We start from the raw sequence: 23,734 nt of genomic DNA, 5'->3' as shown, positions 1-23,734 counted from the left end.
GGGCAGCTCTGCCCGGCCAGCCCCGGGCAGCTGGGCTCAGTCACCTCTGGGCAACTCTGCCACCTCTGGGCAGCGGGGCCTGGCCACCTGTGGGCAACTCAGCCTGGGCAGCTTGGCCTGGCCACCTCTGGGCAGCCGGGCTCGGCCCTGGGCAGCTCGGCAGCGGGCGCTGGCTCCGGCCGAGCCCCGCGCTGTGTGAACCATTGCGTTTGTCCTCCAGCTCAGGGCCGAGAAGAATGTGCGGAAGGTTTGGGTTAGGGCAGTTCCTCTCTAGCACTGATAATAAAGTCGTTTTAAGTTGTTACTGATTAGGTACAATGTTTTCCACTTAGTCCCACAGCCTAGAGTTCGAAAACAGAAAATCTAAATTCCAAGTCATCTTGTTTAATTAGTTGCTCTAAGGGAGCTTTTTCTGTTGGTTTGGGTTTTTTTCTTTTAATTTTATTATGACAAAAAATGCAACTTTAGCTGAACTCCTCTGAGGGGGGATATGAACTTTGAGCCTTCCTTTTTTTTTTTTTCCTTCTGTAAAGAGTCGGGGTCCTTGGAGGATAGTATTTTATTTCCTGATGATGTAACTACAAAACAATTCTCTTAAGTGATGATGGGAAGGCCAGATGAAATCTGATTTTTTTTTCTCTTCAATGTTTTTCTACAAACCCTTTCCTTTTTCGTATGTTTGTGTTTCAGCTAACACAATTAAGCAGTCCAACCAACTATTTTTAGTAAGAAGGTCTTGAAGAAATGAGTTGTTTGTTTTAATATTTAGGAAATAGGCAGAAAGCCAAAAAATAGGATTTAGATTGAAGAACTTAAAATGTATCTCTTGTATTCCCTGCACTTTAGTGTACACCCCAAATCAACACTGATGACAGAAGGAAGAAATACTGGAAATAGGTACAAAATTTGTCACCGAAAATCCACTAAGGGATAACAGGAGTCAGTGAAACAAACTCCTTTTATGTTGGTGGGTAAATCAGACCATTGAAAGGCTTTCTACACTATTGAAATAGTAGGTACATCCACAATTAATTTCTTTGCAGCATATTAGTCTTCATCTCTGTAGCTTAAGCCCTTCTCTGCCTGCCTTTAGTGTGTTTTGTCATATTGAACATAATGCTAACAATAAGGCAAGTTACTTATTTGGGGGTGTTGTCTGTTGGTATGAAGACAAACGGTGATTAAGATGTTTGCATTTTGTTAACAAGACAGACATCTTCTAGCTGTCTTGCATGTATTTACCCTGAGTGTAGCCTGAAAAAGGTACTTATTCTTTAGTTGACAAATTGCAGCAACCCTTTGCATGGTTACTGAGTAAAGACTTCCTCAGAACTCTGCTGCTTATTTGCATGGGTGATCCTGCTGTGTCCTCTTTGTAAGTTTGTGAGAAAGTTCAGAGTTGGATATCTTGTCAGAAGACTTTCAAATTAGTTAATACTAACCCTTCCCAAATGGTTTTGGAGATAGAAAACATCTTATTTGAATATATCAATGGACAGATCAGGATAATATTTCATTTTCTGCTCTAGGGAGAGATAATAATCAAATCCAAATAAAAGCAAAATAACCTGTCCTTTAGCTGATATTGGCCTATTCAGTTCCTTGGCTAATGTCTTTGGAGGCTAACAGTTTGTCTAGTTTTTATCAAAAGCATTATGCTAGTATGGATCATTTGAAATACAAGCTCATCTAGGTGACCTTGGTATGGGAAATATCTTCAGCTACAAACCTTTCTGCTGGGACTGTTTAAAATGGCAGCACAACTGAAGGTGCAAGGTGCTGTCTAAGAGTAGGCTGTGGGGGTACTGCTGTATCCCCTTCTGATTTGCAGGAGGAGTCAGGGAAGTCAGTGCAGGGTAGGTAGGATGTGAGTTAAATGTGAATGCATCCTTTTTTACATGTACCTATGTGAACATAAATATATAAATCCTTGGAGGTGAAAACTACTGTTTCTGTCCTGGGTTTGGTTTTTTTTCTTGCCTTCCCTTTGCAATTGCTTTGTTCTTTGCAGCTTTCCCTTCACCTGCATACACCCTGTTTCTATAGTCTGTATGAAAATTGCCTGCATTTTTGTTCTACCACATGAAACAGTTGTTTTAGCCCATAAGCAGCTTTGAAGAAGAGGACTTCTCAAAAGCTGGTAATCAAAAATCCATCCTCACAACCTAGTTCTATTCTGGAGTTCCAAGGAACACAGCTCAGATAGTGCGGGTGATAAGTTTATTGGTAGTCTGGGAACAGGGAATAGAGAGAATGCAAGTCCTTCTGTTTATAAGTCTGTGTTTACATCTGGGGATGGCCAAAATACAAACTCCTCGTTTCTTAGTTAATTCCTCTCTGCAATACAAAAGCGCACATCTGTGACCTTCTGCAAACCAGCTTTATCAAAGAGCATCAGCTGAGTGTATAATGACCTGACTTCCTTCTTTTATATTGTTATGACTTAAAGGACATTGTACAGTGCTACCCAAGCTCTGTTAAGGGCTTGGATATTTTATTAAGAATTCCAAGTTCTGGACTACTGTAACATGAAGAGTTCATTTTTATCTGAGGCAATGAGTTGAGTTGCAAAGGGAGCCTTCCTTTACTGCATTTTTACAGTTTCTTTCAGGATCTGTAGGTGGAATCCTGGCACTGGTGAACTACACTGAAAAGGAAAAAAAAAAGCCTTTGCGCAGGCAGCTATGCCTGTCTCATTCTCTGTTGCTCCTTGAAAATGAATTCTGTTTCCTTAGTTACTACACATAGTTTTGCACAGAATTGGTGCATTTTGCAACTTTTGTGACAGCAAAAGTTGATTTGTAGGTTGTTGATTTGTAGAAATTGGAGACCAAAAGAAAATCTAATTAAATCATTGGTGCATCTCCTGTCAATGCAGGGCTGCTCTCTGCAGCTGCTTGCAGTGACTTTTTTCTAGTTGCTGCTTATCGTTTTGTATTGTTCTTTGTGCCCACAAAATCTTTCAGGATTTTACTTTAGAAAATTAGAAGCTGGGAAGATGAAAGATTATATGAGTCCGGGAGAAGATAGGACAATTAAGCTAGAAGACTTTGAGGCAGTTATTTAGACTTTATCTAAAACTATCTGAATTCCTCCCATTACTTCCATCGTTAAACTTCTCTTTTTCTTCCCATGGCGTTTCATAGCAGCAGTTCCAGTGTCCTTAAACCCATAACCTATCTATTGCAGCATTTGACCCCTTCCTTTGGCCATTTTGTATCTAAGATAAATAAAGGAAATTAGAACTTGGGCCTCAGTTCAACAAAGCACTTAAAACATAGCCCTGTGTATTTTTGTTGAAAAAGGAAAGACTTCGGCAGAAGTCTGATTTTAATGATATATTGAAATGTTTGGCTGAATCAGGCTCTTGGTCACATTTACTTCATGTAGATATTGCTGAAGCTTGAGGCTTCTGAAATTCTCTCTGGGGTCTAAATCTTTAGATTACTTTCATATTCCAAAAATAAACATCTACTGATGTAGAAATACTGTCAAAGCTTTTATTAGTATTTTATATTACTTAGAACTGTTTGCCTTTTTTGAGGTGGTCTGCATAAGTTTTGCATGTGATACCTGGAGAACTGAAAACATGCGCAGAATTGAGAAGTTGAATTTTATTGCCTTGCATAAGTGGGAGCTAATATTTAGTGTTTTAATAACTCATGTGACTCCAAGGATTTTTCTCCACTGTGTGCTCAGCCTTGTCTCTGAAATCTGTGGGAGTTTGGACATTACTCAGTGGAAGATTCCCTCTAATTATTTCCTAGATTATTAGCATTCTTCAAAACTTTTCTAATTTATCTTTATTATTTCTCCTAGCATTATGTTTGATGATCTCTTAGATTTCATCTGTAAAGTGTTTTAGAGTTTAATATCCTAATATATAAGTGAATTTCTGAATATTGCAAAGAGAAATATGGAGGTTATTATGGCTTATTTACAGTCTGAAATGTACTGACAACTGATAAATGCATGTGGAAGGCAAGGGGTAGAAGCAGAGGAAAGTTCTAAAGATAACATTCTTCAGATTCATGTGTCTTTTACTATGGACCATGGGTGGAAAGAGATTCATATCTCCATTACTCTGTGGTTTTAATATTTTTTGGCAGCAGGGAGAAATATTTTTTCAAACTCTCCTATTGTTTACAGATTCCATTATTCTCTCTTTCTTTTTGCAGATACAAATAAAATTCCTAGCCAAATATTAAGGATAATTAGATCCCCTTATGTTGAGTGCTGTATGGGGAAGTTGATGACTGCACTTCTCAACTATTAAGGGCTTCTAAGGAGAACTTGCAAGTGCTTCATATCTGCTTGTGAGATGGTTTCATTTTCTATATGGGACCAAGGTAATTTTTTACCTTTTAATTTTGATAAAGAAGACAGTTTTTTTCATGGTGGAACTTATAATGAACAAAGATGGATAGAATTTAATTTGTATGCCTTCCCCTACTCTATAGAAACTATATAGCCAAGTAATCCTTTCTCTATGATAAAATGAGATAATTTTCTTTAGTTCATGAAAGGTCTGTGCAAGAGTGTATTTTAAGAAGAAGTTTGGGATTGGAGGTTTGTTTTGTTTGTGATGGGTTCTGCATTGAGATTTTTTTATCAGCCCACCCCCACCCACGAGTATGCCTGTCTAGTTGGGCTATTTCTGGAGGCACGACAGCCATTTCAGTATTAATGCAATAGCAAAAGTGAGTTGTAATCCTGTGAAGACTTAGGACCTTGGAAGATGCTCAGTTTCATGTCTGTAAACGTGCTTGAAAGTAGAACATATTTTAAATGTCTGTCTTTAGTCATTAGACTGCAGAAAAAATGACACTACTGCTTTTCTTTATTTCTTTATCCATTTCCTTGAATTCAGTCAAAGCAAGATTCTTTTTGCAGAGCTTCAGGGAAGTGGTATGGCTGAAACATTTTGACCTTCAAGTCTGACTCCACATGAATCCCTGTGTCTTTTTGATGTATTAATCTAAGCTGTGAGTTCCGTCATTTTATTCAAAGTGATCAACTCCTTTTCAGAGCAGTATAATTCTTGTTTGAATAAAAACCGTGCATGTTTGTTGACTCAGCTTTTCACACTGCCTTGAATTGAACATGGTGCCAGTGGAGGATGTTTCTTTCAAAGCTTTGATGATACGAAGTGAAAAAGTAGATCAAGTTAATGCAGGCTCTTTCAGCTTCTCCATATCATGCACCATGACTTCCCTTATGCTTTTCCCTTCACATCTCTTGTTCCTGCACTTGTTGCTGGGTGAGGCATTCCACCAATGGCTTGGAGAGCAAAGCCTAGTACACAGGTAGCAGGGATTTGGCATTCAGGGTGTTTCTTGGGGCTTGCAGTTTACAGGAGCCTCCTGAGGCCATTGGCTACTTTGGGAGCACAAGCCTGTCAGGCACCCAGGTGAGTGTGGGCTCAAATGCAGCATCAGAACTGGAAAAAGGCTCATTGGTGCCATTGATTTTATGCAACGTGGACTACAAAACTGTTATGCTTTATTTTCTTTTTTGATGGGCAAGTAGAGAGAATCCAGAATTAAAATGTATCACGAAGCCTAAATGTCATTGTTATAATTCTGTTGAACAGGCTTCTCTTGCCTCCTACTGACTAACCCAGGCTTCTCTTGCCTCCTACTGATTAACAGCTCTGTGAAAACAGAGCTGTTCAAGAGTTTTTTTGAAAGAGAGTGAGGCTGTAGAAGAATGAGTATGGATGCTAAGGAAGGTAACATTTGCAAGGAGAGAAAGTATTTTTTATTGGGCTGCCTGCATTAGCAGAGTAAAACACAAACATGCTCTTGGGCCCAGAGGCCCTTCTTTGGGTCTTAAGATGTTGCATCAATGTTACAAAATCTATGTAATAAGAGACATGATTTCTGCCTTGATAAACCCCCCCTTAGGGTTCCTGGTAAGAAATACATTCAAAAAGGCTTTTCTTGTTCTCTGTAATTTCAGTAGCTATACATTAGTTCCTGTTGAAACACAATGCTTCAAGTTATTGGTGATTTTGGTACCTGTTCAAGGAATATGTGTTGAAATAACGCAGAGGCAAATGCATCCTATACAGGCTGTTTTAGATTGTGGATTCCTAGGGATGTAATGTAGCTCATAAAACTTTGATCCCTTTGGGATTCAGAATTGCTGAGCTATCTGATGGATTCATAGTTTAGAAATGTGACTTAGTTGTGCGGTTCAGTTCTCTGGTCTGGAAAAGTATTTACAGAATTTCTTGACCTCCTAGGGTATAGTCACATGTAGCTCTTTGTGTTAGTCTTGCCCACAGCAGGTACTGTTCAAGGAGTCTCTTGGGCTTAGGGAAATGTATTTAGCAGACTCAGACACTCCACAGCTCCAGAGTCTGCAACAAAACTTTTACAAAACCCTGGAGTGAGGAAGGAGAACAAATACAAAAGGGTATTAATTTGGCTTTTTTACAGCAGCTGGCATGAGAAGTATCAGCCTTAAGAGCCATTACTTTCAGCTCGGCAATATTGAAGTTGTCTCATTATCTGGGAATGCTTTTATTGATCTCATGTCTCTGGGTGTTATGTCAACAGGATGGACCATTACTAAGAAAGTCTTCTAGGAGATGAACTAAATGCTTGAATAGCCTACAGCTTGCTTCATGCTTGAAAACTGAACTAAAGCACAAAAAAAAGTGGTTTAAGGAAATTCTCTTCCAGCACCTCGAGGACAGGCAAAATTTTCTTTTAGTCCCTAAAATCTTATGGTCTTTAAACAGTTTTCCTTGCAAACTTTCCCACTGCTTTATAGTCTGCTTTATTTTGTGGAGTTTTTTTAGTTGATGAGTACTTTATATTTAAGCTGTTTTGTTCAGCTACCTATTTTTAGTTGTAAGGAAGAAGCTTCTGTACCTTTTAACATTGTTTCCCCTGCGAAACTTGATTGAAAGAATTTTGACAGAGCACAATTTCTGTCTTCTATTTGCTCTGGCCAGTGAACTCAGGAGCTTCTAATACGAAGATTAATATTAATTAGATGAAAGATACTTACAGTCCATACAAATTGCACTTATAAAGAGTGTAGTCAGGATGAACTGCATAGAATTGATTAAAGAGAGCAATGTATTGGATTCTTGTAGTGATACAGTTTCTTGTAAGTGAAATCTGTAGTGGCATATTCTCCTATGAAATCACATAGTACATTTGATAACTGCTAATAATTTATCTTATAATCAGACTGTACTATTACTCAAGAAAAAATTAAGCTAATGGATTCAACAGAAGAACATAGACTTTAGTACTTTTAGGTGACTCTACAGAACAAAGATTTAAGCACCATAAATTTGTAGATCTTCGGGTTATTTACCCCCTACCCCCCTCCAGTAAATACAGAACTATATAATAAGTAAATATTTGTGCATAACTCTAGCCAGTAGCAAGGACAGAGGAGAAAAGTGGTTCTAGTTATTTTAATGCAGTACTTATGATAGTACTTATGCAGCCTTTTTGTGTTTAGCTTTTGAAATGATACAGAAATGTCTCAATTCCATTTATAATAGACAGAGGCCTAGAACTAGAAAGCTGCAAAAGAGCAAGTATATTTTTGAATTCCTAATGTATATTGTACTGGTTAAATCCAGATCCAGTTGTGCATGGCCTCTTAGTTTGATTTAAGTTTGGAGCACATGAAGTTTGTTGGTTCTTTTCTGTTTTACTTTATTTTTCTGACTTTAATTGTTTTTATTTCAAATTTCCATAGTAGATGGGCAGAGGCTATTCTCACATAAAACAAATCAGTCCTTGATATTGCTGCTGAGTAGCAGCATACATGAATCCAACAGTACCAAAATAGGAGTTATTTTGCTAGAAGCCCAAGATGTGTCCAGAGTGACATAAGGTTATACAGAGCTTGACAAGAATAAACACTTTGAGAGCTATAAAATTGCTTTGACCTTGGGGCTTGGGAACCTACGTGGAGCCTTAACTTTTAGCTATCTGTGTGTATGTAAATCAAAGCAAGTCATGCTCAGAAATTTTGCTAAGTATATTTTTCTCAGCAGTCAGTGTGACGGATGGTTGCAGTTCTTGGAGCAGTTGTGGTGGGCATAGGTATCCCTGGAGCAGAAACACACATAGCTCAGGGGCTTGTGGAAACCCTGATTGTGGCTTTGCTCGTGGAGAGCAGGGCCTGAGTTGGAGGGAGTTCTGAAGTGTCTCCAGATCTGTTGGGAATCACTCTGAAAAGTTTGTGCACTTTTACACAAAGGAGTTCTGGGTATGTCTGAACTTCAATGAATAATGGTCCCAATGGATTTTGATTTCTTTCAGCTTGTTAATATTTAGAATGAATGACTGAAGGCTGTTTGTGATACCTTAGCTTTAAATGATGTCCTGATCTATGTTCCACAGGTATTGATGTAATAGAATTTAGGTCATTTAGTCAAACTCATTACTTTTCCTTTGATATTGGGCTTTCTTGGAAGCATTTTCTCTATTTTAGGTACTTACCAAAAGCAGCCAAGCTGCCCTTCTTTGGTAGTGAATTCCTACAGACTTCAGGGAATAGCATTAACATAGGTAATACAAAAAGAAATGGGGAAATCATGTTTGTGAATCTTTTTACAAGTACAATAATTTGCTTCTTTTCATAGCTGGAGTATGACAGAGAGACCAAATCACTTTGTGAAGTTGTTTGTTTGGAGTTTATTTTTCTTTACTGCACCAGATATTAATAAGTTTTTTTCTCTTCTTGTGCTATTCTGTTCATCTCTCTGGTTTTTATGTGCATCTAGGAGCCAAAAGCAATAGAAGAGGCTAATGTTGGTCAGGTGAGGTTCCAGTTTGTCTTTGTCATGTTGGAAGAAGAAAATCCATTAGTGGATTATTGGAAGGTGGAGGGAGGGCCATGTGAAGATGCCAGTGTCCAATGGAGTGACTGGGAAGGAATGATTAGAGGTATTTTTAGCATTTGCACTGGAATGCAGGCAGACTCATCAATTGCACTTTTGTTCCCAGAGGGAGGTCAGTGGGAGAGGGAAGAGGTCCAGAATCAGGAAGTAATCCACACAGAATCACAAATGCTTTTCACTTTGACATTAATCTCAGTTTAGAAAGGAGAATGCCTGGATATTGCATTTCTGCATGGAATTATCTTAGAAATCTTGTGTTTCAAATAGGGCCAACTTGTTACTCTCAGTTGCATGGCACTGAGGACAGAGAAAATGGTCACATTTTTCATAATGAAGAAAAATGTTCACTTTGTTTTCTGGGAGAGCTTTGGATTTGATTTTTTTTATGTCTTCATTCTTCTGACCCTGACATTGTTCTGTCTCTCTCATAGTAATTTCTTAAGTGACAGTGATTTTAGAATAGAACCTTATTGTTTTGTTGTGTCATTTTTCTGGTAAATTTTTCAATATTTTACTTTCACTAAACTTTTCTTCTCTTTTAAAAACCACTTCTTCATTGACCTGAACTATGAAAGCTGCTATATCTAAAACCCCATCAGGTGACAGTCCTTTTAAAGTGTATGTTTGTGTGCATGGTTTTATGACATTTACAGGCTATTACTGTTTCCACTTTGATGAACAATGAATGTACCAGGAATGTGTTCATGTGCAACATTTGAATGCAAATCCTAAGTTAAACACTTTCACAACTCTTAAGCTATGGGTGTATTGGTACAAGCTGGAGTTCCACATGTTATTTCTCTCTTAGGAACTGCACAGATCTCTTAGGTATTCTTTTGGCTGCTGCCTTTTGGGCATATGCATGTTATAAAGTTTCTTAAAGAAAACATTTTTTCTTTCTTGTTCATAAATGCAATTTGTGGGAGAATTTTGTTCCATTTTTTGAGAACCTGTAAATTCAAAAGAAGTTGGGTTGTTCTGTGTGATTTTTTGTGTGACTAGTTGGGAAGAAAATTGTGATTCTGTTCTTGGTATCAGAAAGTTTGTAAGTGCTACAGAGCAAGCAAACCATGAAGGGGGGGACACAGCTCTCGAGCAGCTGAGTGGTTCAGACTGAAAAGTGCTTGGGCTTCTCAATTCTGTGGTTCACAGTGAGCATGCTCATATGTTTTGTTACTTCCAAAGAAATATTACATCATCTCATTTGCAAAGTCACTAGGCTATAGCTGTCTTTACATCCAACAGAGTTCTCAAGTGGGATATCAAATACATGCATAATCAGAACAAAGCCTTTATTGGTTGATTGTACCCTTAGGGTGGGATGCTGAATGGTAGTTGCATATGGAAGACATAATCTTACAGACTTAACCATTTCCTAACCATCCTATCAGCAGCTATGAAGTGAAATAATAGCCTGGGGATAAGATTCACTTGGGAAGGGTGTAGCTAAAGAAAATAAGATTTTAAATTGGTTTAATGAGTTCATCATCTTTCTGTAAATGCACTTAAATGTATTGAAACAAACAGAAAGAATCAGAAGAGTTTTATGGATATATTTATAGACTGATTTGCTGAACTTTCATGTGGTATAATTCCTATTGTTAATGAATTCAAAGGAGGTAGACCAATTTCCACCCAGTCTGTGGTTTTAATTTATTGGAAAATGACCCATTTAAAAATACTGGAAATATTTTTTTTTTGTTATGGAATATTAAATTTGTCTTTCTAAGCTAATTTAAGTACTTTTTAGAGTTATTCACTTGTTAAGGACCATATGTGCAAAATATGTGTCTGGTGATTTTAATTGGTCCAGTTCAGAACTGATCTGGTTTTTAATAAGAACTTTTTTTTTGTGAAAGGTATAATATAGAGCTTATAATTCTCAAGCTACATGAAAGTGATACCAAAGTTTGGTCTTTTATTGATTGTCTTGGTATTTTTTGTGATCTCAGTCTAGTTTTAATGAACCTGGATTTCATAAACCAAATCAAATAAACAGGTAAGTTCTTACTCTGAGGGAAATTAGACCACATTAAAAAAACAAAAGCAAAAACCAAACAAAACGCCTACATTAAAAAATCTGAGCTTTATGTTATGATGATCTACATGTGATTTCCTGTCTTGTCTTAATGCAGTTTTTATATGTGGCTTCAGGGTAAAATTGTACTGAACTTTCAAATTAAAACTGCTAGTCAGCCTTTGGGTATGTGTACCTTTTAGACTGGAAGGTGTTTTTCAGGGAAATTGCCGACTGAACCCAAGGCCATGGGTTTTGTTCCTCTCTTCCCTCTTGTGGCTGTTCCCAAACTAAATTAGGCTCCAGTATGAGTAATCCATCAATATTGACTTTGCTTTTGAGGTATATTTCTTGAAGAGTGGGAACTGGTTGAAAAGTTCTTTGTGTTTTGTGCCTGTCCCAATATATCCTTATAAATAAAAAAATTTGATTTGGTCATTTCACAGAATCCCCCTAGTTCTTCACATCAGTTTCAGATGGACAGTGCTCCCATAAAAATCTTGAAACAAGATACTGATTTTAGAAGTGTTGGTCTCAAAATACTCTCCTTGATCCTTCAAGAACCTCTGGGACAGAGCTGTGTAAAGTACTGAAGATTCTCAAGTGAAAAGCAAGGCATATACAGCAGAATTTAAAACTTCCCAGTATTTTTGTCCAGTCACAGTGTAATTCTTTATGGGTTTTTTTCGAAATGCATACCCAGGACAGAGTGTGGATGAGGACTCAGACTTAGTAAAGCTAATATGCAAGTTTTTGATGAATGCAAGTTTCAGCTGTTATCCATTGGATGGGCAATAGGTGATGTTTAACATCCTACCAACTTGCTTTTCTTTTACTTATTAGCAATTCTGTTTAGAAAAATAGAGAGGAAAGGGTTGGATGATGGGATGAGCCTGTGTGACATTTTCTCCCTGACAGTTATTTATGTAGGCATCTTTGTTTCAGTCTCCCAGTGATATTTATACCAGTGGTGGAGTAGATATTGGGACAAAGGATTACTAGTTAATTTGGGGAGTTAAATATACATGTGACTGATGTGTTAAGGAAAACACCACCACAAACATCCTCCAGGTTTTGGTAGGGAAGCATCAGTCTGTAGAATTTCTCTTTTTGACAGTGGAGGTTGCCACATGACCTTTGTGCTTTTTGGCCTCTGTGAATTAGTCCTGAACACTACTCAGAAATGTAAGGAAAAGCATAATTCTACATGAATTGCAGTCAGTTTCATAGGACACCTTGGAAGTAAACATCAAACTCTGGGATGAAAATTAGGCTTAAAAAACAGATAAAATAACCTAGCATGTCCAAGAAGAGTCACTCAATAACAAAACTGTAAATAAAAGTAAGACATGCTGGATAGTTCCCATTCTTAGCATAAACCCATGTAAGTAACTAACAGTGGCTTTGCAAACTTAAGAAAATACCAGGTTTCAGGCTGTGCATCTCTGTTGGTTTCATTATGGTCTTGAGACTTTAGGTGGAGGTAAAAGGTAATTCTGTAGTCTCTGATTATGCAATTTAGGTAATTTTCTGACATTGGTTCCTTTTTTTTTTTATTTGGAAACCTCTGTCTGCATCTCTTCACATTAAAAACAAATGAACAATCAAAAAACCCCAACCAAATAAGAAAAAAGCAACCCAAGCTCCTGAAATCAACTGACCAAAGAAATGAGGAACAGACCCAGAAAAAGAAAAGGTCAAGTATTGTCACATACTGATGCTGATAATCAGTGCAAGAGCACTGATGAAAGGAAAATAATGAAGTTTTACTTTAATGAGACTTCTCTTGAAGCTGGCCAGCATATCTCCTTATGTGCTGTGTGTCATCAAGTGACTCCTTTTGGAAATGCTTGGTTGTTTTAAACCTGTTTAAAATAATGGATGGACTAATTACTTCTGTTTAATAGTACCAAGGTAACTACTCACTTCTCTTTTAGTGGATACATCCATTTTTGTCCCTCCATTAATCTTTTACTCTTTTTTTCTGCCCATCTTTGTGAAGAATTATCTGTGTGATTTTAGCTTTTCACGGTCTTCTCTTGACAACAAAAACATGGGCATGTGTAGTGTTATAGATGTTATTTGAGGTGCACTACTCTGGAATTGTGAAGTGTATGACCAAGCTGACCCTGGGAAGCAGGAGTTGCAGGGAGAGAGACTGCAAACCAGTAAACTGAGCAGTGAGTTCACATGAAAAGACTGTTGGATCACCAGTGTTGATGCTTGGGTAAGCGATTCACAAAGGAATCTTCCATCTGGAAACTGAAAGGAGAAAAAGTTTCTTTAAGGTGGCCTTAAAAAAAAAAGGTAAAAAATTGCTTCTCCAGTACATGGCTGCAGCTATATATTTTGCAGCATGAGTCATAGATGGCTGTATAGTTCTATTTCCCCTTGCATAGGAAGAATAAACTTCGGAGAAGAGGAAGTTAAGAGAAAACAAGTGTGAACAACTGCTAATGGTGCTCTCTCTGGCTCCATTCAGTCTGCCATTCCATCATACTTGAAGGGGGTAATTCAGAGATTCCTTTCTTGGCATATAAGTGGCAACATATGTTTGAAACAGTGAGTGGAAAATGTAGGAAAAAAATGACAGGCTTATGGCAATAGGAAGGCAACGAAAAATTTGTTGCCCTAACGTTAGCCGCATAATTGGTACACTTAACTTCTGAGGGACTGATTTATTTAAAGACAAAAATTTATGCTCCATTTATTCAGGTTGTCTATACGTGGTCTTCATCTTACAGTGCCTTCATAATTTCTCTGCTCTCTGAGGGAGTGGAAGGTGATAGGAGAGGCTCAGAACCTCAGCCAAGGAATAGAGGGGGAAACCTGGGTGCAAATAGACAAACCAACCTTCATTCATATTCTCATTTTGAAAGAGGAAGAATTGAAAGCCTCCTTTATTTTAATATTCAGTTTTGTGCCCTTTTTTATAATTTTTACCATGAGTTAGCTAGAATGTTTATGGCTTAATGCAACATAAGATGTACTGCCTAATGAATGGAATAGCTGTCCTGGAAACAGGTGTCATCCAAAATAGTGTTTCCAGTGTGCAGTACATGCTGAGGTAACCTGCTGACTTTACTCTGAGAAGGGTTTCTCCCCATGCATACATCTGTGCACAACTGTAAGCAAAATGCAGAATCTCAAACTGTACGTGATGGAGAGAGAATGTAGGTAGTTCTTTCTGTTTCCTTGGTTAATTTTGTGCCCTGAGTTGAATAATTCATTTCAACGGAGAGTGTTGTTTGGAAGGTCAGGGTCAAACCTAGTCTTGTGGATCTTCTGATGACATGTAAAATGTGTGTTTAGGAATGCTTTTTGGCCTGAAGCTGAAAACTCTACAATCCAAATAATATATTCTCAAAAAATGCTTAGGAGGAAATCAGTCTGTTTTCTTTCTATTGAAAAATGATTTATCAAAACCCTGGGAGAATGTTTCCCACCACATTTGCCTTCAGAAATGTGGCCTGTTTTCTGAAGAGTGGTGTGAGTCCTTTGGAGAACTGTAACTTGGCAACTGATTGGTCTTGTTATGGCCCTTACTCCATGGGGATCTTACTCCCTGCATGGAAAAGGAAAGTTGACTAGATGACGTTTTAATTTTGTTCATTCTCCTTTCTAACCTCTTCTGGCTCTGGGATTTTATGATCTAGTGGTTTAATTTTGAGATGCTAAGTCTTATGTGAGATTACAAATACCGGTAAGTTGATTGCATTATGCTAGCAATTGTAGCTTATTCTGGGGAGGGAAGGGCAGATGCCTTACCAATCTTATTTAAATTCAGAAAGTGTGCTCCTAAACTTGTAAAAGTAGATAAAAAGCCAGCTCTAGCTTTAAAAAAAAACAAAAGCAAAACAATGAAAACAGCCTCCATATTTAGTACTGTTCTAACAAGTAACACTCTGAAAACTTGAGAAACCTGAGCTACTATCTCTACCAGAGTAAATGACATCACAAATACTGTCAGCAAAATGAATTTAAAAAATGTTTTGAAAGGAAACCTGTTTATGTTATTTTGGTTGTCACCCATGTTAGCAAAAAGCCAGGAAAATGCATCTGAAATTCATAGAAATCTTTGGAGTTAAAAAGGAAGACAAGAATTTCTAACTATGTAGAGAGAGGAACCTGTGCAACAAAATTCATTAATGTACTGCTTGTTTGGGAAGAAAGAGGAGACATTTTTAAAGCAATTTTAGGAAAATTATTAAGTATTTTCTACTTGATAGTTTCTGTACGTCTTATTTTAGTTACATGCAAATGCATTCAATTGCTCTGTAATTTCTTTGGGTTATTTTGTTTGATTGTTGGCTTTTAAGTTTAGTAAATTGACTTTGGTGGAATCACTTCCATGCAAGCAGAATCCTGCAAATGTGTGGACTACAGTGATGCAGGTCAGAAGGGACAAGGTCATGCATCCTTTCTAAGGCCCTGCCTCCTAATCATGCATCAGTTTGAAGAGTGCATTTAAAGAGGTTTGTCCTTCTGCTGCTCTGCTCATGTTTTGGTTTCTGAGCAACTAATAGTTAAGGAGAGAAATAAATTTTGTATTATAAACACTGCAGCTGATTTGAGTTTTTCCTTGGATTGGCCATCACACCAGCAAAAATGCTGTGAGGACTTGTCATGTTTGATTGAGATAGAGCTTTTGCTTCAGTACATTGGCTAAAACATACACCCTGTGACCCACTGGCAGGTGTCAGAACGGAATCAGTGCATGTTCTTATGTCATTGTTCTCCACCACCATGTAACTCTGGTCTCAAGGTGTGACATCTTTATGGTGTGGGAAACTCCAAGTGGTTTGTACAACTTTTTAAAGCAACAGGGTTGTTGCTGTCTGTGTGCCATGAGTAGCAGCCATCCGGTAGAAGGGCAGATTTCAAAGGGACATGTGGACTGCTTGCTGGGTATGGAACACATGTGCACACATAGTTATTTCTTGTGAAATGCTAGCAGTGAATGAATCCTTTTCCCCTTTCTTTTTCTTGAGTTGAACAGAAGTTCTACTGCTCCATTTTACTTCAGTCACCATGTAGCAAATGCTGGAGGAGAGACAGCCACTGCTGTCGTCCTTCCCTGACTGAAGGTTGAAATCTATGCTTTTATGCCATCTATCTTTAGATAAGATCCACCAATATCTTGTCTTTTCCTAATAAAGTGATAAATCCTTCTTTAGGATCCTGCTCTTATCAGTATTGGCAATTAATTGCCCTGTAAAAAATAATTCTTGTTATTACTGAACTATTAACTTCTTAAAGTATAGCTTTGGATGTTTGAAAAAAGCTTTGTGCAGATGTGTAGCTCTGACTTCTGTGTGTCTGACCTGTGCTGGTGCACAGCAGTGGATATGACCTGTTTTGAGTATAGTTGCAAATTTAGTTAGATTTGGATATCACAGTGGGGCTCAGTCTGCTTTTTTTAGTGCTGAGAAGATGAGATGTTCTCTTAGCTGCAACTTCTAATAGGAGTAGATTTGAACTGCTTCAAAATTCTTTAAATCCTTTTATCCAGTGTCATCGGAGTTGTTTTTTTCAGTCTCAGATATAAGCAGTGTTGATTTACTGTATTGGGATGAGCTTCTTCTATGGGTCTTGGGGATCAGTATTGTTGTTTACTTCCCCATCCAGTGTGCAGTGCTGATGCTGTTGTAGAATGTTTTCTGTGATGAAATTTGGCCTAGAGATGATTAGGAATTGCCTACACTGGAGAGCTCTCTGAATAAACTAAAGAGACAACAAATCTAATGCTTTGGGGTTTATTGCGAACTATAATTTGAAGTTTGTAAATATTCTAAGAGAAGGATGCAACATGAGTAGAGTAGAGATCCTATGTAAATATTTGGGCTTTAAAGTCTGGAATGTCTTCTGATGTTGTTTTATACCATTTCCTTTTAAGCAGAATGTTTGTATGTTTTTAAAAGATGTAAACTCTTAGGATGTTAGCTTATTAATGTGGAGAAATTAAAGTGTGCAAAAATACCTTACTGTATATTAATGAAATAAATATTTCAACAATGTAAATAGATTACAGTAATTGAAACCTAAATGCACTTGAGATTGTGGTCACTAGAACAGGAATTTTACATTTCTGATTGATTCCTCCCTGCCTGGAAATAGGCATTACAAACCCCTTTCTCTTTGCTTCCTTCCAGGAATTCAAAATATCTTAGTTTTTTCATATTGAATTATGTGTTTTAAGGGCACCAACAACAGCCATTGCTCTTTCATAGTGACTTGGAAGCAGAGAATAAAAAGATTTGTAAAGCATGTTAGTGCACCTGTTCTAGCATAATTTCAGGACTCTTAGCAGAGGATGCTTAACAGAAGTGTAAGAGGCAAACTGTGGGGTAAGCATGGACACAATAATTTGTTCTATAACAGTGTCTCATTTTGATTTCTAATCAGAAATACATTTGATTTCAAAATAATATTTTTCCCTTCTTTTTCATGCATGGTGCTGAATCCTCAGAAACAAAAGTCAACCATTTCAGTGCCTTTATTTTGCATCTAAAGGCTCAGTAGAATTTTCTAAACTTCTGGGCTTAGAAATTTCTGGTTGAAGCGTCACAATCTCTTTATCAATAAAAGAAACAAGCTTTTTGATGTACTTTCAGTTTTGGAGTTACCTTGTTTTTATATTAATAGAGGCTTTCTTTTTCCGTAATGCAAGGTAAAGTAGAGAAAAGTTCCTGAAGAGCCTTCACTCTCCATTCATAATGATATGTGTGTGATGCATTTGATTGTGTTCTCTCTTAACATATAAAACAAGAAATTGTACAGAGAGAGTAGATGAGTGAATATATAAATAGGTATGGAAATTTCACTGGCTGTGGATGTCTCATTTGAAAGGTGAAAAGCAATAAAGAACATCAGATGTGCAAATCTGTATAATAAAATGTATCCTAATATACATATGTGCAAAAATGAGTGCGTATATATGTATGTGCATGTGTGTGTATATATGGACTTAGATTCATCTACTGCATTAATGTCAAATTCCCAGAAATGTGGTGACAAGAGAGGCCCATTTTAGCTCATGTCAGGACAACGTGCTTTAGTAATTTCTCCATCCCTGGAGGGCTTATTAAACATTAAACAAAATGTCTCAGAATATAACTGATTGAGTGTTTTAAATTATGCCCTTTTGTTTGGCTCTTGGCCAGCTGCTCATTGCACCGGGCTGTGGCAAACAAAACCTGTAATTTACACTGACAGTATCATGCACTTCACTCTGCAAGCTTCTCAACTTAGAACTTTTATAAAGTAAACATTCAAACAAACCTCAGGTTCTTAATGTAAACATATTTTGTAACTGTAAACTTAGCCAAACAGTTAAGAATCAAATAGGGGTTGTATTTTTTCCCCTTCCCATGAAAATGTCTTTATATATTTTTCCTTCCTTTGCTGATAAATAGGGATATCTCTACATAAGTAATGAGAAAAGACATCAGTAATCAAAGAACGTTTTTCTTTCTCACATTTCTTCTTTTTTTAACCATGTGACATTGCCACCAATTTCCTGTTTTATTTTTTACTACCAAGCATGTCCTAGTGAGGACTGACACAAATTTCACCATACATGGCATATCTGCTTATGACATTCCACTTGGTCCAAACTCAGAATGCAAAATGCAATTTAGTACACTTCTATGAAATGTAGAATTTTCAGGTATTTCTGTGATTTTGCTGTTTGCCTTTTTTTCCCCCAGTTTGATGAATTTGTTTTCTTTCAAGAGGGTGTTTCCTTAAAACTGAAAGGTGAAGTCTAAATGTGCAGGCAGAAGTAGAACGGTAAGGAATCTGAATGGGCAGATGCTGTAGATGTGAAACAGATAAACTGGATCAGAGCCACTGGTTAATACCTGCACATGAGGGAAACGTACAAGAAACTGTGCTGCAAGTTACTGTGGTGTAAATAAAGAGCCCAGGACAGATTCATCCTGCAAATTGCTTCATCAAAGAGAGGTTATGGAAAGGAGTAGTGACCCAGCTACATTATCTACAAGCCATCACTTATGGAGTGGGATTTTAGTGTGTGTAAAGATGCCTGTCTTTAGTCACTTGAGTGGAGCTGTATTTCCATGGACAACACGGGGATCTTGGCACCAGCCCTAAAGTGTAGGCATCTGAACAGAGTTCCTCACTTTAGATCTATAGGCTGAATCCTGCCTTTAATGCCAAACATGGAACAAAGTTCATTTTTTGTTTCTGAACATAATTTACAGCTACGCTCAGGAGCAGAGAGGGGACATGAGCAGTAGGAGGACAGAGCTTGCCCCATGTTAGGCTTACTGGGAGATACTGTGATATACCTGACATAAGATCATCTCATGTAAGAATGGAGAAACAGTAACATAATCTGAATAGGAAGAGAAAGTTGGGATTTTTTTTGAGCTGCAACCAAAACTACATGTTTTGCCACAATGATAACAAAAATTCGTACTCTTTATAGAGCTAATGACAAGAACAGAAAAGGAAATTGAATTGAATGATTTTAATACTAAGAACTGAAGTGTCTGAGAACAGATGGATCAAATAGAACACACATACATAAAAAAAGAAGAAACCAATGCACAAAACTTGCATATGAATATCTGCTTAGTATATACCTTATGAAGCATTCACAAACTCCTCTAGCATCTTGTTGTTTGTACTCTTGTCTTTATGTGTTTGTTCTGAATGCAATGACAGTGAGTAAGGCTGGGCACCTGTTATGACTTAAAGCATCATCATTCCATTTTATGCAGGAAAGTGAGGAATTTGTGAGAAATAAGGAAGGACTTTTTGAGTGTTATACAGCAAATCACCAGCTTTTTCTTTCCCACTGCAATTATAACAGCTGAACAAACAAAATAACATGAGAAGTTTCTTAAATAATTAAGGTGGATGTTTGGATGCTACAGGGAAGTGGAATGATGTTCAAATGGTTCAGGATGGATTTTTTCTGCATTCCTGGTCTTAGTGTCGTCTTGTGTTGGGATCCAAGTATTCCTCTGTCCTAATTCTTGAGGATATTTCAATGTCTTAAATATCCATCATATACATTTTGTCTAATTGCTCTTTTATTTGTGTGCATTCATTTGAAGAGGGCTTGTGATATGTTCTCTCCAGCATTTTTTGAGAAAAATGTAATTGAAGATATTTTTAGTATTTTTCTTTTAAAAACAAACAGCCTCTCCCTTTCTTCTTGGAGGCAGGAGAGCTCTGCTTTATTTGGAATAATTTTTAAAAGCCTAACTGTTCCCTTGAGCTCATCATCTTTATTCTTCTCCCTATTATTTTTATGAACTGCTGCATGCCTTATTTCATTGGGAAGTCTGGCTGTGGCTCTCCAGGAGGATGAAGGCTGCATGCCTGAACTCTTTTCAAACTATGACGCCACGTGCTAGTACTTATTTCTTACACGTTTGACTAAATATTTCATTATAGATATTTTCAAGAGACTTGTGCATGGGTTCCCATGATCTCATTCTTGGATTTTTTAGAAAGAAAAGAAGGAAAAAGTGAAGGTTGTGATATTCTACAGCTATCCAAATATCCAGCTTTTGCAATGGCAAATCAAACTTCTGATATTGCTTCCACATTTGGGTGCAATAAGGATAGGTAGCTTTTTGTAAAAACAGTTTTATTTGTTGTAGAAAAAAGCTGGCTTTTTGTATACTGAAACTAAATTAGTTATGGAAGTATGTTTCATGACTGGATTTGTTTTCTTGTCCAATAATTTGCAAGCTACCAGGTTTCCCACACTGTTGGGAGGAACACAGAGGTTTTCTGTAGCATATTCTTATCAAGGTCAAACTGCACTCTTGCTTAATATCCTGGGCACTAAAAGATAACCTGTTTTCAAGAGCCCAGGAGAAATTTAGTAATTCAGAAGATTCTTTCTTGCATTTTAGTTGAACATAGCTTATCGATGAAAAAATGGGATGACGATGGATAGGTGCACAGGCTAAGAGACTCGATTAAAATTGGCCTTTGTAAATATCTGTTTCAAACAATTGTTTGTAAATAGTCAAATCCTCAAGGGCTTTTTATGCACGTTAAAGAGAAACATATCCATACTGGAAGAGGGGTAAATGAGCTGCTCGAAGCCCAGTTAGTCTTGCTTCAGTTCAGATACCAGGATTAACAGGATAGAACAGCAAAGCATTACTTGAGGACAGGTGGGGAAGGAGAGCAGACTTGCCACATCGTTCTGCTTTTCCCTCAAATGGCTGGAGATTTTTGTGTTCATCAGATGCATGCCAGTTCTCTTCCCTATAGTGTCTTTTCTTGTTAAAAACTAGTGCTGTCCATTTCCCTGTCAGCTTTAAGAACCCATCAGCTAATAGTTCATCTGTTTTTCATGCAAGTTCTTTTAGAATACTTCAATACCATTTAGTCCTGGTGAAGTGCAAGTAAACTTGCTGCTTTGTGTTGTACAGGTTTGATTTAAAGCTTTTCCTACTACCAGTTTGGCTTCACAGACTCTTTCTCCAGAAACAGTCTAATGTAGAAACCTCCCTGACTTCCAAAACATTGGAATCCAATATTGGTAGTCAGTCAATACAAATATAAAAGAGATTGCGGCAAATGAACCAAATTAATTTTATACTTCATTGCTGAGAGGAGAAAGGTCTCCAGATTCTGATTTCAGCCCTCATCATTGTTTTGGATTGGTGATCAGTAGTCAGGCATTTATATGATTAACTGTGTAAAAGCATATCCAGACCTTCTCAGAGTTGAAGTACATATATAAACAGATAAATATATTTCTCTTGTTCAGCTCCACTTTCCTGCTTTCCTTTTTTTGTTGCAGCTGTACAGCTCCTACGTCAGCATAATCTGTTCTCTAATTTTGATTTAAATACTTATCAATAGTCTAATCATATTTCTCTTGATGTTCTTCTCACATAGTGTAGAAGTATAAAATCACATTCTATCCAAGGCCACATTTACAACTGGACAGACTAATTTGGATTTTTGAAATTGCATGGGAGCCCTTGCACCCTTGTTTTTTGACTGTTTGGTTTGTAGGGTTTTTTTTAAATTCTGCTTGTTTGAAATGCTCTTTGGTTAGACAGAGCTTTGCTATTTCCTGTCAAACTTCATTAGCTACTTAAATGCTTTATTTCCAAGAATACAGAGTTTTAATGATTGCATCTCTAATTGGTGTGTCATCCTGAGCTGTGCTTGCATCTGCCAACTTTCTGTTAAGTTTAAATAGTCTTCATCTTAATTTTAAGCTTAAATACCAGTAGCCTGTTTCTGGGTTTTTTTTAGGTAAACTTGTGCATCCTATTCCAAAAGTCTTCCACAGTCAAATAAAACTGAATTCTTTCTTTCTACATCATTTTCTCAGCTTATTTATGAAATATGACTGTAATGCCAGAACCTGTGCTTTGGTACTAGAGCTATTTCAAAGATGTAGCCATGGAGACAGTCCTGTTATCAGGTGGCTAAAAAGCTATTTTTTTTTCTCCAAGCATGTCGAAAATTCTTTTATATGTTGTTATTTTATCATTAATAACTCCTTCTTCCTTTTCTCCAAGAAATTCTGTGGATATCTGCTGTGTATCATAAAACCACCTGTCTTTGCATTTAGTAATCAGAATACACAAGGGCAAGATTGTATGTACTCTTCTGAGACTCAGATCTTTGCATGTGTGACCATTAAACAACAGACTTTAATGAAATGCTGGCAGTGAAATCTGATGTTATATGGAATTGGCTGAATTTTAAGATTGGTTGCAGATAAGAAATTTAGACCAAACTAATCTTAAAATTTGATAATCCTTATAAGCATATGTGGAAAACAGGCTGGTTCATGTAAAATAATGTTTTATGTTGTGCAACTAGTAAAGAGCTCTCTTTGGAATGCCTTCTTTTCTTTCTTTGTATTGGAATGCCTGCTTTTCTTTCTTGGCATCTGAAGTTAATACAGAGCTAAAGAAGATGGGAATTCACAGAGATCAGGATGTTGAATATGTAAGATATATTCCTTTGATAAAATTATTGAGTTACACACCATGCTGTTGGATATTTGCTATTGCAAGAAATTATGCATTCCAAAGTGATATTACAAACCTCCTTAGCCTTTGGTAAACTGAGGGCTTAGGAAGCTAAATCAACTCAGCATTTGTGCCCTTCTGTAGGTTCAGTTCTGTATATTTCAAATATCCTTTATTTCTAGGCCAAACGCTACACTCAGGGAGACCTAAAGCACATACAGATGATCGCAGCAGTTTTCATTGTCTTTTCAGGAGAATTGAACTGTGTAAACTCAGACTTCACTCACTGCTTCTTCATTCAGAGCTAGTGTTGGCTGCTACATTGTGTTCAGAGACCATGAGAAATCTGGATTCTGAACCAAAGGCAATCTATATTGGGGTGATATTTCAATAACAGGTGGGGATGGATAGCAATTAAAAACATGGATTTATGGGTGTGGTGCTGTATTACAGTGGTGAAGCTTTGATAAGATTTGACGAGCATGTTTACAAGGTCCTTGGAGTTTTAATAGAGTGGTTTTCATTAATTTTATTTGTAACCTATAGTTTTTATTGGCTATACTTAAATCTAGCCTATAAGGATTTTGGAGGTTTAGAGCAAACTTAGAGATATAAAATGTTAAGTAACTTTATCCAGTGAGTGTGTTTGTCCAAATATGTCGTCAAACTTCTCAATTTCCTTTTTAGAAAGCCAGTTAGGGACAGACTGACTCATTCTCCTGTCTGACAGAACACAAAGACATCCAGAGTTTGACTGGCAAGACTGTTGAAAAAAAAGGAGAAATTTAGGATTTCAGGGAGTGGGTCTTGCTTCTCAGTTCCTCAGTTGGATGCAAGATGAAATTTTGA

The 23,734-nt window shown here is 37.2% G+C and overlaps 1 protein-coding gene across 2 annotated transcripts in view; it reads left to right on the top strand.

Moving 5' to 3' along the window:
* Window positions 1-23,734, top strand: part of CMSS1 (cms1 ribosomal small subunit homolog) — a 223,505-nt gene that overhangs the window by 38,180 nt on the left and 161,591 nt on the right. The window contains exon 1 of one of the 2 annotated variants that reach the window (XM_031060799.1): window positions 4,257-4,349. The exons of the other annotated variant lie outside the window; for it this stretch is intronic. Coding sequence (XP_030916659.1) covers window positions 4,322-4,349 — 28 coding nt within the window. The 5' untranslated portion in view covers window positions 4,257-4,321. Of the gene's footprint in view, window positions 1-4,256; window positions 4,350-23,734 lie in introns of those variants that run through there. 2 annotated transcript variants of the gene reach the window in all.

Source organism: Geospiza fortis, unplaced genomic scaffold (genome assembly GCF_000277835.1).
Source record: "Geospiza fortis unplaced genomic scaffold, GeoFor_1.0 scaffold131, whole genome shotgun sequence".
Lineage (NCBI taxonomy): Eukaryota > Metazoa > Chordata > Aves > Passeriformes > Thraupidae > Geospiza > Geospiza fortis.
This window is presented reverse-complemented; position numbering and strand designations above follow the sequence as displayed.